Consider the following 19,324-nt stretch of genomic DNA (forward strand, 5'->3'; position numbering starts at 1 on the left):
AATTTGGTACATTAGCTTTTCTTGCCCCTTCCCCAGTGCTTCCCCCCCTCCATTTATCCTAAGCTGTCTTTCTTCCAGGTACCCAAAGTTGGGAACCTGGCCCTGACTACTGAAGTTATAAAAAGCCTACCAGCTCCTCCAGCCCTAGAGAAGAAGCCACAGGTGGCCTACAAGACAGAGATCATTGGAGGGGTGGTGGTACACACGCCCATCAACCAGGTGCTGGGGCCTGGGGCTGCCAGGGGCCGGTGGGGCTTTGGGAGCATCCATAGTGGGCCAGTGATGGGCATAGAGGTCAGCACAGAGGGCAGATAGTTGGGGGTGGGGGAGCCAGTGCAGATGGGGTAGTCAAGAAAATCCAGGACGGCGGTGGGTATGAAGAATAGCAGTGCAGAAATCGAGGCCACCGTTATCTTGAGGCTGTGTGGCCAGTATGGTCCTGTACCATATGTGGGAGACTAGCACTTGTAAATCACATGGGAAATGGAGCTGGGGAAGGCAGGTGAGCCTGGAAACAAGCCCACTGTCCCTCCTCCCATTAGGGTGTTTCTCCCCTCTTCTGGTTTGTATTCTCTGTCCTTACCTTTCTGCTGGGTCTGCCCAACTTCCCCGAGCCTTGTTCTGTGACATTACCCAGTACAGTGCCTGACAGGAGCATGCGAATGTTCCCTTTCTTGTTTATTTCTTCCTTAATTGCCATCATGGGTAAAGAGGCAAGAGAGGATTCGCCAGAGAGGGCTGGGTGAGGTACCCGGTTTGCCGCATGAGGAACGAGGGGAGGTGCTAATCTGATGCTCTTTCCTTGTAGAATGGTGGGGATGGTCAGGAAGGGAGTGAGCCCGGGTCCCACACCATCCTTCGAAGGTCTCAGAGTTACATCCCCACGACAGGCAGCCGTGTTCCCTCCGGGCCCCCCCTCATTAAGAGCGGCTACTGTGTGAAGCAAGGGAATGTGGTAAGTGTCGGCGCTGGGGCTCGAGTGGGTCCTGGTGACTCCTGGGGGCTGTGGGCGTAGCACAGGGGGCAGCTGGCTGGCAGGACGAGCTGCCTTCCTTGGCACTCGGCACTCGCTGCCTCCTAAACTACCTCCCAAACCGGTGGGAGGTTTGGGACTAAACATTCACCCCTGCATGTTGGAGGCATTGCCCCTGATGGGAAGAAGTCTTTGCGGCCCGACGTCTGAATGTGGGCGCCCAGCTTCCTTCCGGCTGGGTACCCAGGACTGTAGAACTAGAACATTCTCTGGAATGCTGGGGCCTCTTCTAAATGTCCTGCTCTTTACTTTTTATTTCAGCGGAAGAGCTGGAAACGTCGCTTCTTTGCACTTGATGACTTTACTATCTGCTACTTCAAGTGTGAGCAGGTTTGTAGGCGCTCTGGGGCCCTTCTGACAGGTCATGGAAACAAGAGGCCCGTGAATAACACTCACATGTGTGTGCATGAGTAGAGATGCGGACACACACACGGGCTTAAGAGGTGCCTCCGTCCCACTTCCATCTCTCTTGTGTGCGCATCTTTATATTGATACAGCAACATGGCCCTAACTTCCTCCCTCCCGCTATGCACTGAGCTGCTCTGTGGTCAGAACCACAGAGTACCTTCTTAGAATTTTTTCCTCACTTGATAGTTATTTTGAGACCTTGCCTTGTTTGCAGCCTGGTTTTAGCCAACCAACTCTGACCAGAGAGGTACGTTGGTTAGCTGATCTGGGTTGTGGCATTATATGGATAGCCTCATTTATCTTTCTTTACTTATTTTTTCTACCAGGACCGAGAACCACTGCGCACTATATTTCTCAAGGACGTTCTCAAGACCCATGAGTGTCTGGTCAAATCTGGGTAATCATCTGTGCTTATTCTTTTCTGATAAAAATCCCCCATTTGCCTGCTTAAATCTTCATTTACTACCCTTCTAAGGCTCTATTCAAGAACCTTCTTCCATGCACATGACAGGGGCTGGCATCTCACCGCATCCCAACTGATGCAGCTAAGAGACCATACCGGGCAAGCTCATCTTTTCCCACTACCTTACTCTGGCTCCTGAGGAGATGGGTGGAGCCTATATAATAATTTTCTGGTGGAGAAAAAGAAAGAATATTGGGAAGAAAAAAGAGACTGGTGTTGGGATGCTTCTCAAGTGTTAGATGCTCATTGCCCAGGAGGCCCAGGGCTTCGAGTGGGGACTGTGCCCTTAGGTTTCTCACTTATCAGCACTTCTGGTCAGATCAATGGGATGCCAGTGCCTCTTCCCTGACCTTCTTATGCCTTCTTCTCCTTTTGACAAAGTCCCTGACGTCCCCTTAACACAAGGGTGATTCACAGCAACTCTGTGCTTGTGACTCCCTTTGGACATTTCCGCTTCCCATTAGGAAATGATTTACCTTCCGTGCCATAGTGCATGGGATGAGTTTGGGATCTGGGGCCCTGAGGCAAGGGCCTTCCCATATCCAGTACAAATACAGATGCCCTTAGAACTAAACTTCAGAAACTCAAGGGTATCTGGGCATCTAGAAGTCCTCCTTTTGCCCCTTAATCTGCAGGCTTTTTTTTTTTTTTTTAAGATTTTATTTATTTATTTGTCAGAGAGAGAGCGCACAAGCAGGGGGAGCGGCAGGCAGAGGGAGAAGAAGCAGGCTCCCCACCGAGCAGGGAGCCTGATGGGGGACTTGATCCCAGGACCCTGGGATCATGACCTGAGCCGAAGGCAGACGCTTAACTGTTTGAGCCACCCAGGCATCCCAATCTGCCGTCTTTAGAGACTGTGTCTTTCTATCCCACGGATGGTGTGAAGTCAAGCCAGCATCATCAGGGAGGCAATTAGCAACAGGCAGACTGTTCTCACGTGGAGGCATGGGACAGTCTCGCATGCCGACAAATGCCACATGACCCAAGGGAGCAGGGACTGAACTGGGGCTGTACTGACTCTTGCAAATGACAGTTGCAGAGTAGAGATTAGGGAAGTTCCCGGTGGCAATTTGTCATCTGTGCAAGTGGCCGTAGATGGAAGTTCAGAAGTGTGGTTCCAGACATTGATGGTGGGCAGAGGAGAGATTGGACATGGCTCATCCTCAGAGACGGTTCCTGCCTCCCCTGACTCCAGAGGGCCCGTGCGGGCAGGTAGCTGTATGGCTACCTGGGCATGGTGGGCAGCTTAGCGAGCCCAGACGACGTTCAGTCCCAAGAGTGCTCCGCCCTTGGCCGGAGTCCCTCGCTGCCAGAGCCAGACTGAATTCTTAGTGAAGGAATTAAGGGAACTGAAGATCATCAGGGAAGGAAGTCTGCAAGGCTCTGCAGGCTCCAGGTCTCTGAGAATGTGCGGCCTCCCCAGACCCAGTCAGGAAGCTTTAGGGCATCTGTGTAGTCCTCAAACATTTGTTAAATTGAGTTCAGTCGAATTGAACTGAACCGAATTGAAAGGCGACCCGTAGCCTGGGAAGTAGATGTGATAAGGGCGGGGATTTCCTCCCTGCTTTGCGTTCACCTCCTCAGTAGTTGATGACACGAGTGTGCTGTATGTGTGTGAGTAATTGAAGAAGCTAACACATTTTAGCCAGAAAGAAGAGCCATCTCCACTCAGACAGTAATGACGGTCAGTGAAATGTGCTTCAAGTGACCACTATACGCCGTACATTGTAGCAGATGCCTTAGATACTTTATACCTTGATCTTTGGGCTGGCCAGCCTGATAAGGGAGGTCTTCTCATCTCCATTTTACAGCTGGGGTACAAAGGCTCACAAAGATTTTAAAATATTCCTAAAATACCTTTTCTCTAAGTGGAGTCGGGATTTGGCCCCAGGTCCTTCTGACCCCCGTCTTGCTGTCCCTTCCCACGTGGGTCTTTAGTCTCACGTTCCTCCTCTACCCAGTGCCCATGTCACCCAGGGCCCAGTGCCTGCCACGTCCTTCCAAGTCTTCATTCCCGAAGCCAACTCTGCCTGTGATCAGTCCTTTTTTGGAATTATTCTCACTCTTGGCGTACAACACACAGTCTGACATCTAATTGTATAGTTTTGCTTTTTTTGGTTCTTTTATTGGGAAGGAGTTAGACCTTGCCCTCCTTACGTATTGCCCACAGCACCAGGATACACACAGCAGGCACTTAACACTGTAAATAATTTAGGCTGATTTGAGGTTTGTCACTGAGCACCAGCTACTTCTCACCTTCTTCCTTGCAGAAGTCAGGATTCTTCTCCAAACTCACACCCAGTTTGAAGCATCTTAAAGTAGTCTGATCTCTCCTTCCACTTCTCATTAGCTTCCTGTCTCTGCCCAGGACAGGGTGATACACAGGGGGAATTTCTTTCTTTTTTTTTTTTTTAAAGATTTTATTTATTTGAGGGAGAGAGCGAGCGCGATCGCGTGCATGAGTCGGCGGGGGGGAGTGGCAGAGGAAGAGGGATAAGCAGACTCCCCAGTGAGTGGGGACCCCAACACGGGGCTCGATCCCAGGATCCCAGGATCATGACCTGAACCGAAGTCAGATGCTTCACCGACTGAGCCACCCAGCACCCCACAGAGCGGGAATTTAATGAAGCTGATAAGGTAGCTGCTTGTGGGGAGGAAGGTTTTGGAAATGAGAGTTGGTTCCCTTAGGCTCTAGAGGCAAGCGGTAGTGGAGTAATTAAAAGCATAGACTCTGGAGTCAGACCTGGGTTCAAATCCTTGCTCTGCTGTTTACTAACTTTGGCGCCAAGTCACATAACCTCTCTGAGCCTGGGTTTCCTCATCCGCAAGGTAGGGAAAATCTTAAGTTCTTTATTGGATTGTTGTAAAGATTGGATGAGACAACACACACAAAAGCACTCAAAGAACAGATTGGTGGTTGCCAGGAGTGGGGGGGTGGGCAAAATGGGTGAAGGGGGGGTCAAAAGGTACAAACTTCCATTTATAAAATAGATAAGTCCTAGGGATGTAATGTACAGTATGGTAACTATAATTAATAATGCTGTATTGTACATTTGAAAGTTGCTGAGAGAGTAGACCTTAAAAGTTCTCATCACAAGAAAAAAAGAACTTGTAGCTATGTGTGGTGATGGATGTCAGCTAGACCTCTTGTGGTGATCAGTTCACAATCTATACAAATGTTGGATCATTGTGTTGCATACCTGAAACTAACAAAATGTTACATGTCAAATCTCTCTCTGTATATTTATATATAAATAATATCTTCATAGTAATAAATATAGAAAATAAATAATTGATTAGTTATATTTACATATTTATAAAACCAATAAATTGTTCATCTGCTTGACCCTGAAAAAAAACCACTTAAAGCAGTGCTTTGCACAAAGAACTATACATCTTAGCCACTAAAAAAAACCCCACAGGGACGCCTGGTGGCTTAGTTGGTTAGGTGTCTGAGTCTTGGTTTTGGCTGGGGTCATGATCTCAGGGTCGTGAGATCAAGCCCTGTCTGGAGCCCCACATGGAGCCCTGAGTCGGGCTCCGAGCTCGGCGGGCAGTCTACCTGAGATTCTCTCCCCTCCCTCTCTCTTTGCTCCTCCCCTGTGCCCTCTCTCTCTCTCAAATAAATACATAAATCTTTAGGAAATAATAAAAAATACCCCTCCCCCCACAACTGTAGGTGTTATGGGATGTGGTGGGTATTAGGCAGGAGGTTTTAGAGGGAAAGGAACTTTATCTTGTTACAACTGGCAGTGGGGTGTATGTGTGGGGTTTCCATGGGCATGGCGAAACCTCCCGGGAGCCTGTAGGAAGTGAAGCTAGAGGAGACTCCCTCATGTTTTTTGAGGCAGAGACTGGAGGAGGAATGACTTGGGAGCCTCCAAAACTCTGGAGCCTTGACTTAGGATGAATCAGGTCCTCAGTGTGCACATGGGCATGCCTGGTAACTTTCTTTCTCTTTGTCTAGTGATCTCTTAATGAGGGACAACCTGTTTGAAATCATAACAAGCTCCAGGACCTTCTACATACAGGTAAAAAGCTCACTCTGAGAAGACTCTGGTGTTCTGTCTCTGTGAGTGGTGTGCTAAAAGGTCTCGCCCTTTCCTCTGCTTTCTCTTTTATTTTGTTTAAAGTTTCTAGGTGGTAAATTTAGCCCCCGATTGTCAGTCTGAGTCCCATTTTATTCTAAACAGGATGTTTGCCAGAAGCTTCCCAACCATGAAATAGTGAGAGCAGGTTGAGCCTCTGAACTGGGGAATGCGAGTTTGTACTAGCTGTTTCAGCTGGTGGGCGCCAGCTAAGCAGAGAAAAGGAGAACTAGCCAGGGGTTTCACTTCTCCTTTGGAGGGTATTTATAAGCCCCGCCTGTGTGGACATCTCTGTGTGCGGAAGGACAAAAGCCCAGAGGGCCCTGTGCCGGCACCAGGTGCAAAGCCCAGCTGCACAGAGAAAGTCATTGTTTGGGCTCTGACAGTTCAGCTCTCTGAAGCTTCTCCCTTCACCCACAGCTTTGGAGCTCTCCCAGCTCTTCCTCAAATCATAGGAGCTAGAAAAGCAGATCCCCGAGCAGGGCCTAAACTCTCAGCGCCAAGTCCATACCCGAGCCGGCCTGGCAATCCACGGAACATGCCTCGATCCACACAGCATCATGATAATGCCTCATTTCCGGCATACGGGCTGCCATGCAGTGCGTTGGTTTAGATGTGGGGCTCCCCAGCCGAGGCTTTTCAGGGTTCCCAGTGCCCTTTCTTTGTTCCAGGTGTCAGTCCCCACTAAGTACCATCCCTTCCACAGGGCCCCCCCACCCCATTTCTTGGGCAGCAGCTCCATAATCCTGACCCCTCCGAGCTGGTCCTCCTGCCCCCCCGCCCCCCAGCCGAGCAGACATGCTGGCAGCTTTAACTATCCCTGGGCTCTGCTCATTGACCCAAGCATGTGTCACTGGGGAAGAGAGAGCATAAGGGAGCTGTGGCTAGCATTGCTGGGGTTGTTAGAGCTGGTTCCATTGTCATTTGAGGACAAAGTTTAAGCTGTAGGTTCAAAACAATTTCCAGTCCTTGCATTTAGCAGGCATATGCAGGGTATCCTTAGAATGCCAGGGATTTTGCCTCATACTGGGGACACTGTTAAACAGAACAGATACTGAACCAGAGGGAGAGAGATGTTGTCAAGTAAACAGGCAATTGCAACAGTGTGATGGGGTGGGGGAAGGGAGTATTGGGTAGATGAACGCTGCAGGGGGGTTTAGGGCAGTGAAACTGTATGACACTTTAGTGGCAGATGCATGAAATAGAACTTTATAGCACAAGGTAAAGTAAAGAGTAGAAAACTTTAATATATGTGAATTAAAAAAAAAATCACTTAGGAGGTCAGGTGATTCGAGCACGGCATGCAGATGATGACAAAAGAACCTAAATGCATTATGAGTATGGAACAACCTCACTGAAGGGGCTGAGGGAATAAAAAAAAAAAAAAAGCAAAAACCGAGAAAACCAGTGTGGTTAGTGCTATTGTTACAGTGAGTGGTGGTTGTCATGGGAACCCATAAAAAGGGCACCTTCTCCTGTCTCAGGGAGTCAGGGGAGGTTTCCTGAAGGAAGGCACATCTAAACCGAGTCTGTTGGGGGAAGAGTGGCCCAGGCAGAGGGAACAGCATGTGTGAACAAGCCTGGAGATAAAAGGAGCACAGAGCACATGCGAGACTGGGGCCCCCATACAGAGGGCCCATGCCTTATAGGCCTTGTCAAAGAGCTTGTACTTTATCCTGAAGGTTTGGGCCCCTTGAGGTGGAGCCAGGGGAGTGGTCCAATCAGCTCTGCCTTCTAAAAATACCACCTGGGTAAATGCTCTAACTTTCAAGCCTTGTTTTTGTCATCTGTAAAGTGGAGGTGATATCCCTCAACCTGACCCCGTTACTGGTGTGCTGGCTGTGAGTTTCCAGGCCCAGTGAAGTACAGACACAGATGAGGGAGGGTAAGACAGGAGGCAGGGAGAGCAGTTTGGGGGCTGTCGTCGTAATTCGGGTCAGGGATGAAGGAAGCTTGAACCAGGAAGGATGGAGAGAAGTGGACAATTTAAAAACTACTGAAGAGTATTTTCTGGGACTTGGTTGTGGGTTGGATGTGGGGTGAGGGGAGACGGGGGAGGTGAGGACACTGCTGGGTGTTTGGCCTGGGCCTCAGGGTGCCTGATGGCAGCCGTCACTCAGACCAGAGCACGGGAGGAGGGACTGGTGAGCAGAAAGGCAGCCTTCGTGTTGGGGGTTCTGAGTTGACAGTGTCTGTGGGACATTTGAGTTGACATGTTATGAAGGTCCTCAGAGAGACAGTGCCTGACACATGGGTGGTATGAAATAAGTATTTGTCAAGTGAAAGATTATGCTGGGAAAGAGCTTTGGACGAGAGAGAGTGATTTGGGAAACAAGAACTCCAACAAAAACAATGTTCAAAACACTTTTGAACAAAGCGTGTGCACACTTACCAGAAGCTTCTCATCACTTCTGCCCTCCTTTGACTTCTGCTCCCACATTTCTGGGATAACAGAACACTAGCATCACCCTGAAATAAACAAATGAACGAATGGACAAGTCTGTTAATAGCACCTAACTCAAAGAGAACAGAAGATTGAGAAAAATATGGAGTAAAAATCCTTAAGAATATGTATTAATTTATTGTCAGATAGCAACTAAAAACTCATTTATGTTGACACAAGTAATATTTTATGAAAAACAGGTATATTTCTAAAACAAAAAAAGCAACAAGAGTAGCATTGTTTTTTACATTTCTGCAAATCTCTTTAATGGCTGGCTTACTAGAGGACAGCAGGATTCTCTATCTGCTCCTGCATTCTATCTGTGGCCATATGTTGTTTTGGTTGAAGGATATGAAGAAAATCTGGCCTCTCACAGATATGTATTTGGAAAAAAGGAATATTTTAATAGCTTTTTCAGATAATTGTGGATATTTTTCTCTGATTCGATATCAAAACTTGACAAGTGATATTTTCTTAATGTTTAGGTGCAGTGTGGTATTTGGAAGCCAATATCAATATCCATAAACTTTCAGTCTTACATGAAAATCTACTGGTCAGTTTTGCACTTTGAATGGATCCTTTTTACCAGTGCATGATTTTGTAACTGTGTGCGCTGGTCATTAGGAAAATAGTGGTCCGACTGAGGTATGGAGACCTTCCAAATGTTGACACATTTTATTATATAATATCAAAAAATCACCTTTGTTAATATCATCACAAGGATCCTCATCAGCAAAGTCGTTAAGTACAGAAAGCTGTCAAGCTTATGGAGGAGGATACCACTTTTTGGAATTCTACTTTTGTTTGCAAGCTCAAAATTCATCATTGGCAAAAAAATACTTTCATGATTTTGCTTGACTAAATGGACTCCTTTCATTCATTTTTGAGAAAGAGTCCACCATATGCCTAAGTCTGAGTAAGTTTGACAGATAGTTTGTCAGTCATTTGTTCCAAGGAAAAATTGTGTCTCATGCAGAAGGTAAAAGCATAGAATGACTCCTCCTACAGTGTGGTGCCAGCAACTTTTGCCACCATGCCTCAGTGGTATTCTGACCTGTTTCCTAGTGTATGTTCAGTAAATCTGCCTGAAAGAACCGCGTATGCTCGGTACCCAGGGAAGCTAGCCCAGAGAGCCGGGCAGCTGGAGGCAGAGCAAACAGGCTCCTGGGACAGGGCACGGAGGCTTGGGCAACAACATGGCGCTGGCTTCCAACTGCTGAGGTGTTGGTCATTTACCTTCTGTCACGCATGCCTTCTATGTCACGCTTCCGTATAATTTGAACCCTGGGATGCTACCGTTTGTTGGACACTCAGTTGTGAGAGGCACGGTGCTAAGGAGTTTACAGGCAGCATATCACTTAACTTCTCAGCAATCTCTTGAGGACATCTCCATTTTACAGATAAGGAAACGGAGTTTCTGAAGGTAAATTATTTGTTCGAGGTCATAAACCCGAATTGTGGAACTGATTAGGAAGGCACCTAATCGGGTGCTAGATCAGGACCTACTCACTTGTGTTGTTTAAAAGCAGCTTGGTACAAAATCAGAGAGGGAGACAAACCGTAAGAGACTCTTAATCATAGGAAACAGACTGAGGGGTGCTGGAGGGGAGGGGGGGTGGGGTACCTGGGTGCTTGACATTAAGGAGGGCACGTGATGGAATGAGCACTGGCTGGGTGTTATATAAGACCGATGAGTCACTGACCTCTACCTCAGAAACCAATAATACATCATATGTTATTAATTGAATTTAAATTGAAAAAAATATATAAAAAAAATAAAAGCAGCTTGGTGCAGAGCCCAAGATGTAGAGGGTGTGGCCATAGATGACCAGGACAGACCAGCTTGGGGGCACTGGCTGTCATGGCAGGTGGATCGTGGTGACCAAGACCCAGGACCTGGCAGTAATCAGGTATCTAAGCTTGGCGAGTTAGCAAACTGATCAGCCTGTAGATGGTTCTCAGTTCTGGGCAAGGGTTCAAGATGAGATTTCAGTCCTTGGAATACAAGGCATGCAGGGTTCACCATTTCTCTATTTCCCAGTCATAGAAGGTCAGGGGTATTATGTTGGAGGATTTAGTTATTCTAGATGACAAATGTAGTGCAGGCTGGTTTGGGTAACTTGGCATAAGCCCAGTTGCCAGAACTAGGGGTCCGTGTCAGGATAAGAATAGTAATAAGAGGGCTCCCATGTGGATTGCGGAGTGCTGGGCTAGAACTCTTTGGATACTTACTGTTTTAATTTAGACTATAGGGTGAATGACATCACTTAGAACTATGTAGTGTACAGCCTAGACAGTTGGATGTGGCCGGGCTGTGTCTAAAAACGGGATTGGGTCCTGGGAAGAGGGCAGGGATTATTAGCTTTTAGGAAGGGGGGCAGCGCAGAGGTGGGGAATAGAATGCAGAAGGAGCATCCTACAAATGTTGGACAGCTGCAGCAGAAGCCACCCCGGGAGGTACTGGAGGCCTGTTACTGATGACCTCTGGAATTCATTGCTTCAAACTGTTGCATTTGTTATGGTACTGGGTTTATTGTAGGTGCTCAGTAAAAAAGCTCATTGGACTACGATAAACCTCAGGCTGCCGTGATTCCTTTTAATATCCTTTGTTCCTCTCACCTCAAAAACTGTTCTCAAGGACAGAAACCCTACTTTTCCTTTCTAACCAAGTGCCAGAAACAAATGCACACACTTAAGCACGCCAGGAAGAGATGAAGGAGCGTGGCAATTCCCCTTTTGTTCTACTGAGTTTTAAGCATCTTTTAGACTTTTCATAATTCATCATGGGGTGCGTGGACTTCAGCTCTGTTTTTTACTTCTGGTTCACCTTTGTGATGGTGTTTTAAGATGTTTTTGGGTTTTTGATGAAAGCTAAGCACAGGCTTTCCATTAAAGATAGACATACACATACGCCATATGTTTGCATACAGTTTTTAAGGTTTCACTGAATTTTTGTTGCCAGTGAATCCAAGTTCTAAAACTACTAATAGAGATTACAGTTGTGATCTCAATAAAGTGATAGTCTCTTTTTTCTCATTCTTATCACAATATTTGCTTTTCTTTTTAAATAATATTTTAATTTATTTTATTTTATATTATTTTTTAAGTAGGCTCCACGCCCAGTGTGGAGCCCAACGCAGGGCTTGAACTCACAACCGTGAGATTGAGACCTGAGCTGAGATCAAGAGTCGGATGCTTAACTGACTGAGCCACCCAGGCACCCCCTGAATAATATTTAAAATAACATTTGTTAAACATTAAAATAATGCTTACTAATGTTTATTACTATCCTCCTGGCTGGATTAACTCTATAGGTTATCTGACAGAAAATGTCCTTAAGCAGGATTAGAGAATTGGGGAAAAAACATAATTAGCAAACAGTTTCCATCTTTATTAATTACTAATTTTTTTTTTTAAAGATTTTATTTATTTGACAGAGAGAGAGACAGCCAGAGAGACAACACAAGCAGGGAGAGCAGGAAAGGGAGAAGCAGGCTTCCTGCAGAGCAGGGATTCTGATGTGGGGCTCGATACGAGGACCACAGGATCATGACCTGAGCCGAAGGCAGATGCTTAACCATTTGAGCCACCCAGGCGCCCCAATTACTAAACGTTTTAAGATAGAGATTTAATTATTTTGCCCATCATGTTCGCAAAGACTTCAAAAATTGTAATACTTAATTCTAGCAAGGGTGCACATAAAAAAATAATATATTGGTGGCAAGTGAAATCTATCTTTTTGGCCAGAAATCTCTCTGGCCAGATGTAACAAGAGCCTTAAAAGAATGCATATTCTTTAGTAATTTTCCCAGGAGCTGAAGAATCATAAGAATGAAAAAAACCTTTGTGCACAAAGGTGTGAATAGCAGCGTTACTTATATGAGAGAGGAATTGGAAACAATTTAAATGTGTTTTAGAGGATTTTGATTCTTTTTTGAATGTATTTTTTTTTTTTAATTCTTATGTTAATCCCCATACATAGAGGATTTTGATTCTTGTGTCTGGCTCCCCAGATGTTAAGTCAGGTGGTGCCTTGTTTTCTCTTCCTCAGTGGCTCCTTGCTAGATGGAGACTGGGGTGAAGACCGCTAGGCTCGTGGGGTGGTGGGTTCCTGGACAGACATATGAGGGCATTGGTGGGGTCTCAAAGGACAGTCAGATAGGTGGCCTGTGGCTTGTGGGACATTTGACGTGGGGGGTGCTGTGTTGTGCTTGGGTGGTGGAGGGGGTACAAGTAGCTTAATAGCCCTGGAAACTGTCGTCATGTGGATTGTGCAGTCTGTTTCATGAAAATCCTGGACCTCCTGCATGATGTGGGAAACATTTGTCTCTCCCTCAGCTCCTGTCTCCATGTCTCCCAATCCTCTGACATTTCTCCCTACCAAATCCTCTGTCTCCCTAGAAGGAAAATCTCTGAGAAATGCTTTTCTACTAGTGGACAATTTAATTACCTCCATCTCACTCAACTCAAAGAAGCCAAATAGGTTATCTTATTTGATCTGGACAATTTGATCCTTAGGGAATTATCTGCAGTTTGAGTATGAGGAAGCAGAAAAAAAGTCTCAGGGAGAGGCCAATTAACATATATGTGTTATATACATAGTGTTGGAATTTAAGGCTTCATTTGTGTCCCTCATGTAATAATAGTAACAGCAATAACTAATACTTTCTGTTCAAAGTGCTTTACCTAAATGAGTTCATTGCATTTTCCCAGTGGCTCTACTTGTGGAACAGGCTAGCCCTGAGATTAGTAAAATAACTTCTGGAAGAATCTTGGACAGCTTATCCTGTTTATCTTCTTGGACTAGGGATGGATTTATCTTTTTCTTGGAAAACCAACCACCAGGTTGTCACACAACTGGGAAAAGCCCAGGGGAGAGAGAATACAAGGAATTTGCAGCTATAGCATGTGAGAGAGGTGTTCACCTCGTTGCTATACCCGCTTAATCCAGTGTGCCAGGATGTGAAACTATTTCTTTTCTTTCTTTTTTTTTTTTAAAGATTACATTTATTTATTTGGGAGAGAGAGCATGAGAGGGAGCAGGAGTGGGGGGGGTGCAGAGGCAGAGGGACAAGCAGACTCCTCGCTGAGCTGGGAGCCCCACATGGGGCTCGATCCCAGGACCCTGAGATCATGACCTGAGCAGAAGGCAGACACCTAACCAACTGAGCCACCCAGGCGCCCCTGAAACCATTTCTTTTCTAAGTGTCTTCTGCACACACCTAACTCATGAGGGTTTGTTTGGGATGACAGAAAGGGGTAGGAGCACCAGTTTGAGGATTTAAAAAAAACTAGTCATGTTTTATTCTGATACAGTGCAACATGAAAGAATCATCGGGGGGATGGGGAAAGTGAGGGGCCTGTGTGGAGAATTTTGCGGGCTGGAGTGTGGCATTTACATATACCTTGCTTAGGAAAAGGTACACACTTGTGATTTTGGGTAGGGCTGTTAGGGGAAGGCACAGGGAGCAGAGAGAGATTAACAAATGGAAATTTCTGGAGGTCAGGGATTTGGTCTTCGTCTCATCTCTGTGCCTGGCATCTGATGCCACGTGTAAGACCGAGGAGGGCCGCAGCAAACATTTGCAAGGTTCACTTGAATGCAACTCCTATAAAGCTGGAAGGCGCTGAGAATTCTGAGGGCTCCACCTGCAGCCGCTTGGCCATTTGATTTTCCTTTCTTCATAGAGCCGCTGCTGCCCCCTTCTGGGGTTGGTAGGTATTTCTGGGGGATATGCTTTTTAATGGCTCAGCAGTGTCCTACACGATGGTAAGCTTGTTGCTCTGAGTCTACCAACTCTCCAGGCCTGGATGGAGTCCGGACAGACCCAGGTCGCTTGTTCTCTGAAGGAAGCCTTGTTCCTGGAGATAATATGTATCTTGGAGGATTTGCGGAGGATTTGGCTTTAGTGGGACTGGAGTTGAAAAAGGGATTATTCTGTTTGGATAGCTGTGGTAGAAAGATGCTTGCATTGGGAGTCAGGAGAACTGGAATCTAGACCAACCGTAAATGTTGAGCTTTGGCTCAACATTTTCCTTTTCTGTAAAGGCCGGTTGTGTTCCAGAGAGGGTGAGGGGCTTCAGCAGGAATGGCCTCTGCCCCACTTGGAGCTGTTTTATTTATGGGGTGTCAAATATGAGTTTGCAGGAAACAAATGTCCTCAAAAGTCTGAGAGCCACTGGATGACATGATCTCTGGGCTCCTTCCAGCTCTAATGGTGTGATTTTATAAACTTAGAATTGAACCACAGACTTGCGAGCTGAAATCATAATGCCAAACATTTCTCCCTAAGTGCTAAGGCTGTTTTGCAGGCGGACAGTCCAGAAGATATGCACAGCTGGATTAAGGAGATCGGGGCAGCTGTCCAGGCCCTCAAGTGCCACCCCAGAGTAAGTCACTTCCTTTCTGGTACATGATCACTGTCAGCTTAGAGATGAATTCTCTCTGAGTGGGCAGGTTTTTTTTTTAAGATTTTATTTATTTGACAGAGAGAGAGATAGCGAGAGCAGGAACACAAGCAGGGGGAGTGGGAGAGGGAGAAGCAGGCCTCCTGCCGAGCAGGGAGCCCGATGTGGGACTCAATCCCGACCCTGGGATCATGACCTGAGCCGAAGGCAGACGCTTAATGACTGAGCCACCCAGGCACCCTGAGTGGGCAGGTTTTATTTGGTGATGCAGCCAAGCGCTCTGTCCCTGGAAGCAGCCGAAGCCTCAGGCTGTCTTGTTTGTTTCCTCTTTCTGCTGGTTTAGGTACAAAATTTTATTTTTTGTTTTTTTTTTGGTTGTTGGAAAGAGGTGAGGTATGGGGTTGGGTAAAGAGACAGCTTGCGATGTGTTCTACACGTCTCCCTGTGTTGGCCGACCTTGACACATCTGGAGTGAATTCTGTTGGTCAGACTTGATTTCTGTAGACAAGTGCCTCTGGACCTATGAGGGGGTTATCATGGGTGGGTGTTCTTCCTAGGGCTTTGGGATAAACATTGTCAGGAAAGGCCTTATTTTCCTTTGTTTTTTTTCTTCCCTTTTATTTTTGTAGGATATGTCCTTTTCTAGATCCATCTCTTTGACTCGCTCTGGAAGCTCCGGCCTCTCAGGGGGGCCCAACTCTGTCCTGTGTAGGGGGCGGCCACCTATGGAAGAGAAAAGAGCTCTCTGCAAAGCCCCCTCTGTGGCTTCCTCCTGGCAACCCTGGACCCCCGTCCCACAGGCCGGGGACAAGCTGCTTCCAGCTGAAGAGACTCCTGGGGACTCTTTGTTCATGTCCCGGCTTGGGGAGAGCAGTACTTCTGGGGTGTTGCCCAGCTCCCGGATAAGGCACAGGTCGGAGCCCCAGCACCCCAAGGAGAAACCATTTCTGTTCAGCCTTGATGATGAGAGCATACGGACTTCTGATGTGTGATAGGGCACAGTGCCCTGGGAGGGGGGAGGACTCAAGAAAAGGAGGCCATGACTCAGTTTCCCTACATTTTGGAGGATAGTCAGAGACCCTTTGGCACTCATAGTCCTGTGGATGCTATGTGGGAGGGGCCCATCCAGCTGGCCTGTTTTTTTTTTTTTATATCAATACAGTATATTTAACTTGGAAAATCACTAGGTTGGACCTGTAGGCACGCTCAGTGGAGAACAGGTTGCCTCTACTTTGACTGTTCTAAGGTCTTCCTGGTGAGAGAAGGTTGGGAGTGCAATTTCATCCCTAACCAAATTTTGTTTCCTTGTCCTAGTTGTAGTTTCTTCCTTTACTTTCCAGGCCAGGCACAGAATCTTGGGCCAGTCATCTGGTTTATCCAATTCCTATTTATTGGCTGAGGTCTGACTGTGAAGTAGGAAGGTCGTAACTAACCCAGCTGGCTTGCCTGGGATACATTCTGAGGGGAGGTGTTAAAATCTGGGGGCTGGGAGGTAGCTCTCAGAATGTCTATGAGGGTAGATCCTCTCAGGGGACTTCTGTAGGGGAAGAAATAGGGAATCTCGTGTAAGGTATGGGGTAAGATTCAGTCTCAGTGTATCAGCCAGTTTTGGGAATTATTCTGTTCTTGTCTATGACCCCAAATAATGTCCATGTGAGTGATAGACATGCCCACCCAGTTTCTGTGTCAGGCCCTGGGGATGGGTTTATCAGTGTGAAAGTTACGACTGTTGAGACTAGAACAGACATTTCAATTGCTATGGCATCATTTGGAAGTTCGGAGGGTTGATAAGTGTGGGATAGTTCCCTTGCGTGAGAGATCAGATCTCTATTTTAGGGTGTTAGAATTGCTTTAGAGCAGGTGCTGGGAAAAGACGGACATCCAGATAAACTTCATCCAGATAGACTTTTCTGATCCATGTTTTCCAGGCAGAAGAAAAGGTCTGTTTTAGAACAGACAGATTTCTTGAATCCTTACTTCATAGCTTTTCAGTGGGCTGATATTAGTCTAATTTTAAGTGCTGTATATTATATAGCCTGGCAGATTTGCTTTCTTTCTATGTTGCCCTTTGAATGAAGCCTTTTGTACTTGCATGATCAAACCTTGTGACCAGATAAGGTTCCATGTACTTAATAGTGAAGAGATACAAAGATAATCTTGAGAGGTATTTATATTTTTAATAAAATAGAAACTATGCAAAGTAACATTGATTTAGAGGCACTGTATTGCTGACTAGAGATTTCCCAGGTAGAAGAGCATAGATTGCATTTCCCATCCAGATTTTTAGGTGTGCCTTCTTTCATTTGACAAGAAGATACTATTTCCAGTGTCCCTGGGAGAATTTGTCCAACTTATGTGGTGAACTGCTAACTTATCAGGGTGCCCTAAAGAGAGAGAAAAACTCATTTCTGTCTATGCCTTTTATCAGCTAGATCAGCTAATTACCTTTAAATTAGAAATCAATCACTAGAGGAAGATACCGAGAGATGCATTTTTACCTAAGTCAATCCCTTCCCCTTCCTTATGTCCAGATCTAATACAGAGGCAAAAACATGTCATCAGAAATCCTTAGGGGCTTGATGGAAATCTGTGTTCCTTCCAGGCAGTGTAACTCCCTTGAAGTCTATGTCATGTTGAGAACTTTTCTTGACCGCACTGCATTGGAGCTATTCTTCACTTAAATTGTTTGGCCTAGTGGTCCTGGTAGAAAAAAGACATCTAGTACTGGATTTCTCTCTCTCTCTCTCCTCTTTTTTGCAGACTCTTGTAGACGGTTGTCCTCAGAAATCTGTGGTTTGGGAGTTAGTTATTTATGAGTGACCGAGGTTACAGTTTCAAGTAGCCTGATAAGTAGTCATTTCAGATTCTTAAAGCTCCTTGTCTCTGATTTCATCTTCATATTTTCCTCAAGAAAATTCTTTGGCTAGGTCAAAGAAAATACACAATAAGTGATATTTGCACTCACAAAAATAAGTTAGGAAATTTTGAGATCCCTTTAAACATTCCCTAACTCATGAAAGCTGTCATCTTTTGGTGTTTAAGCTGTGAAAATGTACCCATGTCTCTTTTGTTAAATAAACTCTCTGCTACAATACTACTGTTGAATTAATTGGCCATTATAGTAAGCTGATATGTTTCTTATTTCAGTAGGGTCTATTTTAAGAATGTGTTAAATTAAACATACTTATAAATCTAGATTATATTATTATGATAGAAGGAAAACAAGGACTTTAGTTGGCAAATACTTGGGAATACCAAGTGAGAACATTGTTAATGTAGTTCCAGCACCAGATAAATAGAATTATCTTCAGTGAAGTCTGTAAGCATTCTCCCAAACCTTATTTCAGAATTCCTTTTGTGTCCATATTTCTTACCTTCTGGCCAATTTCACATCAAAACTTTTTAATGTCACTACACATGTGAGCCAAAGATAGTGCATATATAGTCAAAGCATTTGGCTTTAAATGTCTATGGAACCAGATGGAAAAAATAGGGCAGGGATGCAGTATAGGTTAGTAGTTAAATGCATAGGCTCTGCAATAAATCGGAGTTTAAAGAAAGGAACCAAAAAAGATACTGCATTTTCTTTGTGGAATAAAAACCTTCTTGAGTTGTGCTGTTTTCCTAAGCCTATTGAAGTGATCTTGATCCAGTTTGTGTAACAGTATTACGGGTGGTCTTCCCTATAATTGAACTATTTTCCATCCACTATTCTTGAGAGCTTAAGGATTTGCTTACTCAAGGTCAGTTGGTGGCTGGTAAACATTGTTTGACTTTTTGCATCCTGTGAGACATCATAAATCTACTAAGGTGTAGAGTAGACTCAGGTCAAAATATTGAAAGTTATACGTTTATTTCTGAGTAGAATGCTGAGCTCACTCATATGAGAAAGAGCAGAGGTAAGGCCCAGCTTTGTAGTTCACTGGAAGCAAAAGGTTTTTTTTCCTTGCTGAATATAACTATGCTCTCATATGGGCTTAAAGGACCTAAATAGATTCAGTAGTTGAGCAGTGGGATTTGATGTTTGTTTTCACTGTTGACCAGTAACAGCATTTTGGAAATTGAGTTTCCCAAGTGAGCTTTGTTTATAAACTTTGAACATGTCAAAAATGGATAGTTTAGTAAATCTTTTCTACCAACATCACTTTTCTTTTCTTACTCCTTTTTTTCTGTTATTGCCTGCAGCAGTTAGTTACAGTCACTCATGCTAAGTAGAATTTGAATAAAGCTAATGTTAGCAAAAATAGACTGTTTGACCTCTCCCCCCACTGCTTACTGAAGTGTGGCATGATTTTGTGTTTTGAACCAGTAGGTTTCAGCTGTGAAATGCACTCACTGTAAGCACTGAGCTGAGTGCATGGAAACTGTTACGCTTCTCATTTTATGTGATCTCCTAATTGGTATGTAGCAAAAAAATAATTTTCGAAACCTGTTTTGTTGCTTGTTTTGTAATAAAACCATGTGAAATACTGAAATATGGT

General features: G+C 45.3%; 1 protein-coding gene across 4 annotated transcripts in view; it reads left to right on the forward strand.

Moving 5' to 3' along the window:
* Positions 1–19,318, forward strand: part of PLEKHA2 (pleckstrin homology domain containing A2) — a 75,620-nt gene extending 56,302 nt beyond the window's left edge. For 3 of the 4 annotated variants that reach the window (XM_081809394.1, XM_081809385.1, XM_081809390.1), the window contains 7 exons: positions 79–219; positions 809–955; positions 1,295–1,363; positions 1,768–1,838; positions 5,872–5,935; positions 14,748–14,825; positions 15,473–19,318. In XM_081809394.1, coding sequence (XP_081665520.1) covers positions 79–219; positions 809–955; positions 1,295–1,363; positions 1,768–1,838; positions 5,872–5,935; positions 14,748–14,825; positions 15,473–15,835 — 933 coding nt within the window. In that variant the 3' untranslated portion in view covers positions 15,836–19,318. The remainder of the gene's footprint in view (positions 1–78; positions 220–808; positions 956–1,294; positions 1,364–1,767; positions 1,839–5,871; positions 5,936–14,747; positions 14,826–15,472) is intronic. The other variant, XM_081809398.1, reaches the window with a different exon arrangement.
* Positions 19,319–19,324: the final 6 nt, after the last annotated feature.

The sequence above is a fragment of the Leptonychotes weddellii genome, chromosome 2 (assembly GCF_054177405.1).
Source record: "Leptonychotes weddellii isolate Sample4059 chromosome 2, ASM5417740v2, whole genome shotgun sequence".
NCBI lineage: Eukaryota > Metazoa > Chordata > Mammalia > Carnivora > Phocidae > Leptonychotes > Leptonychotes weddellii.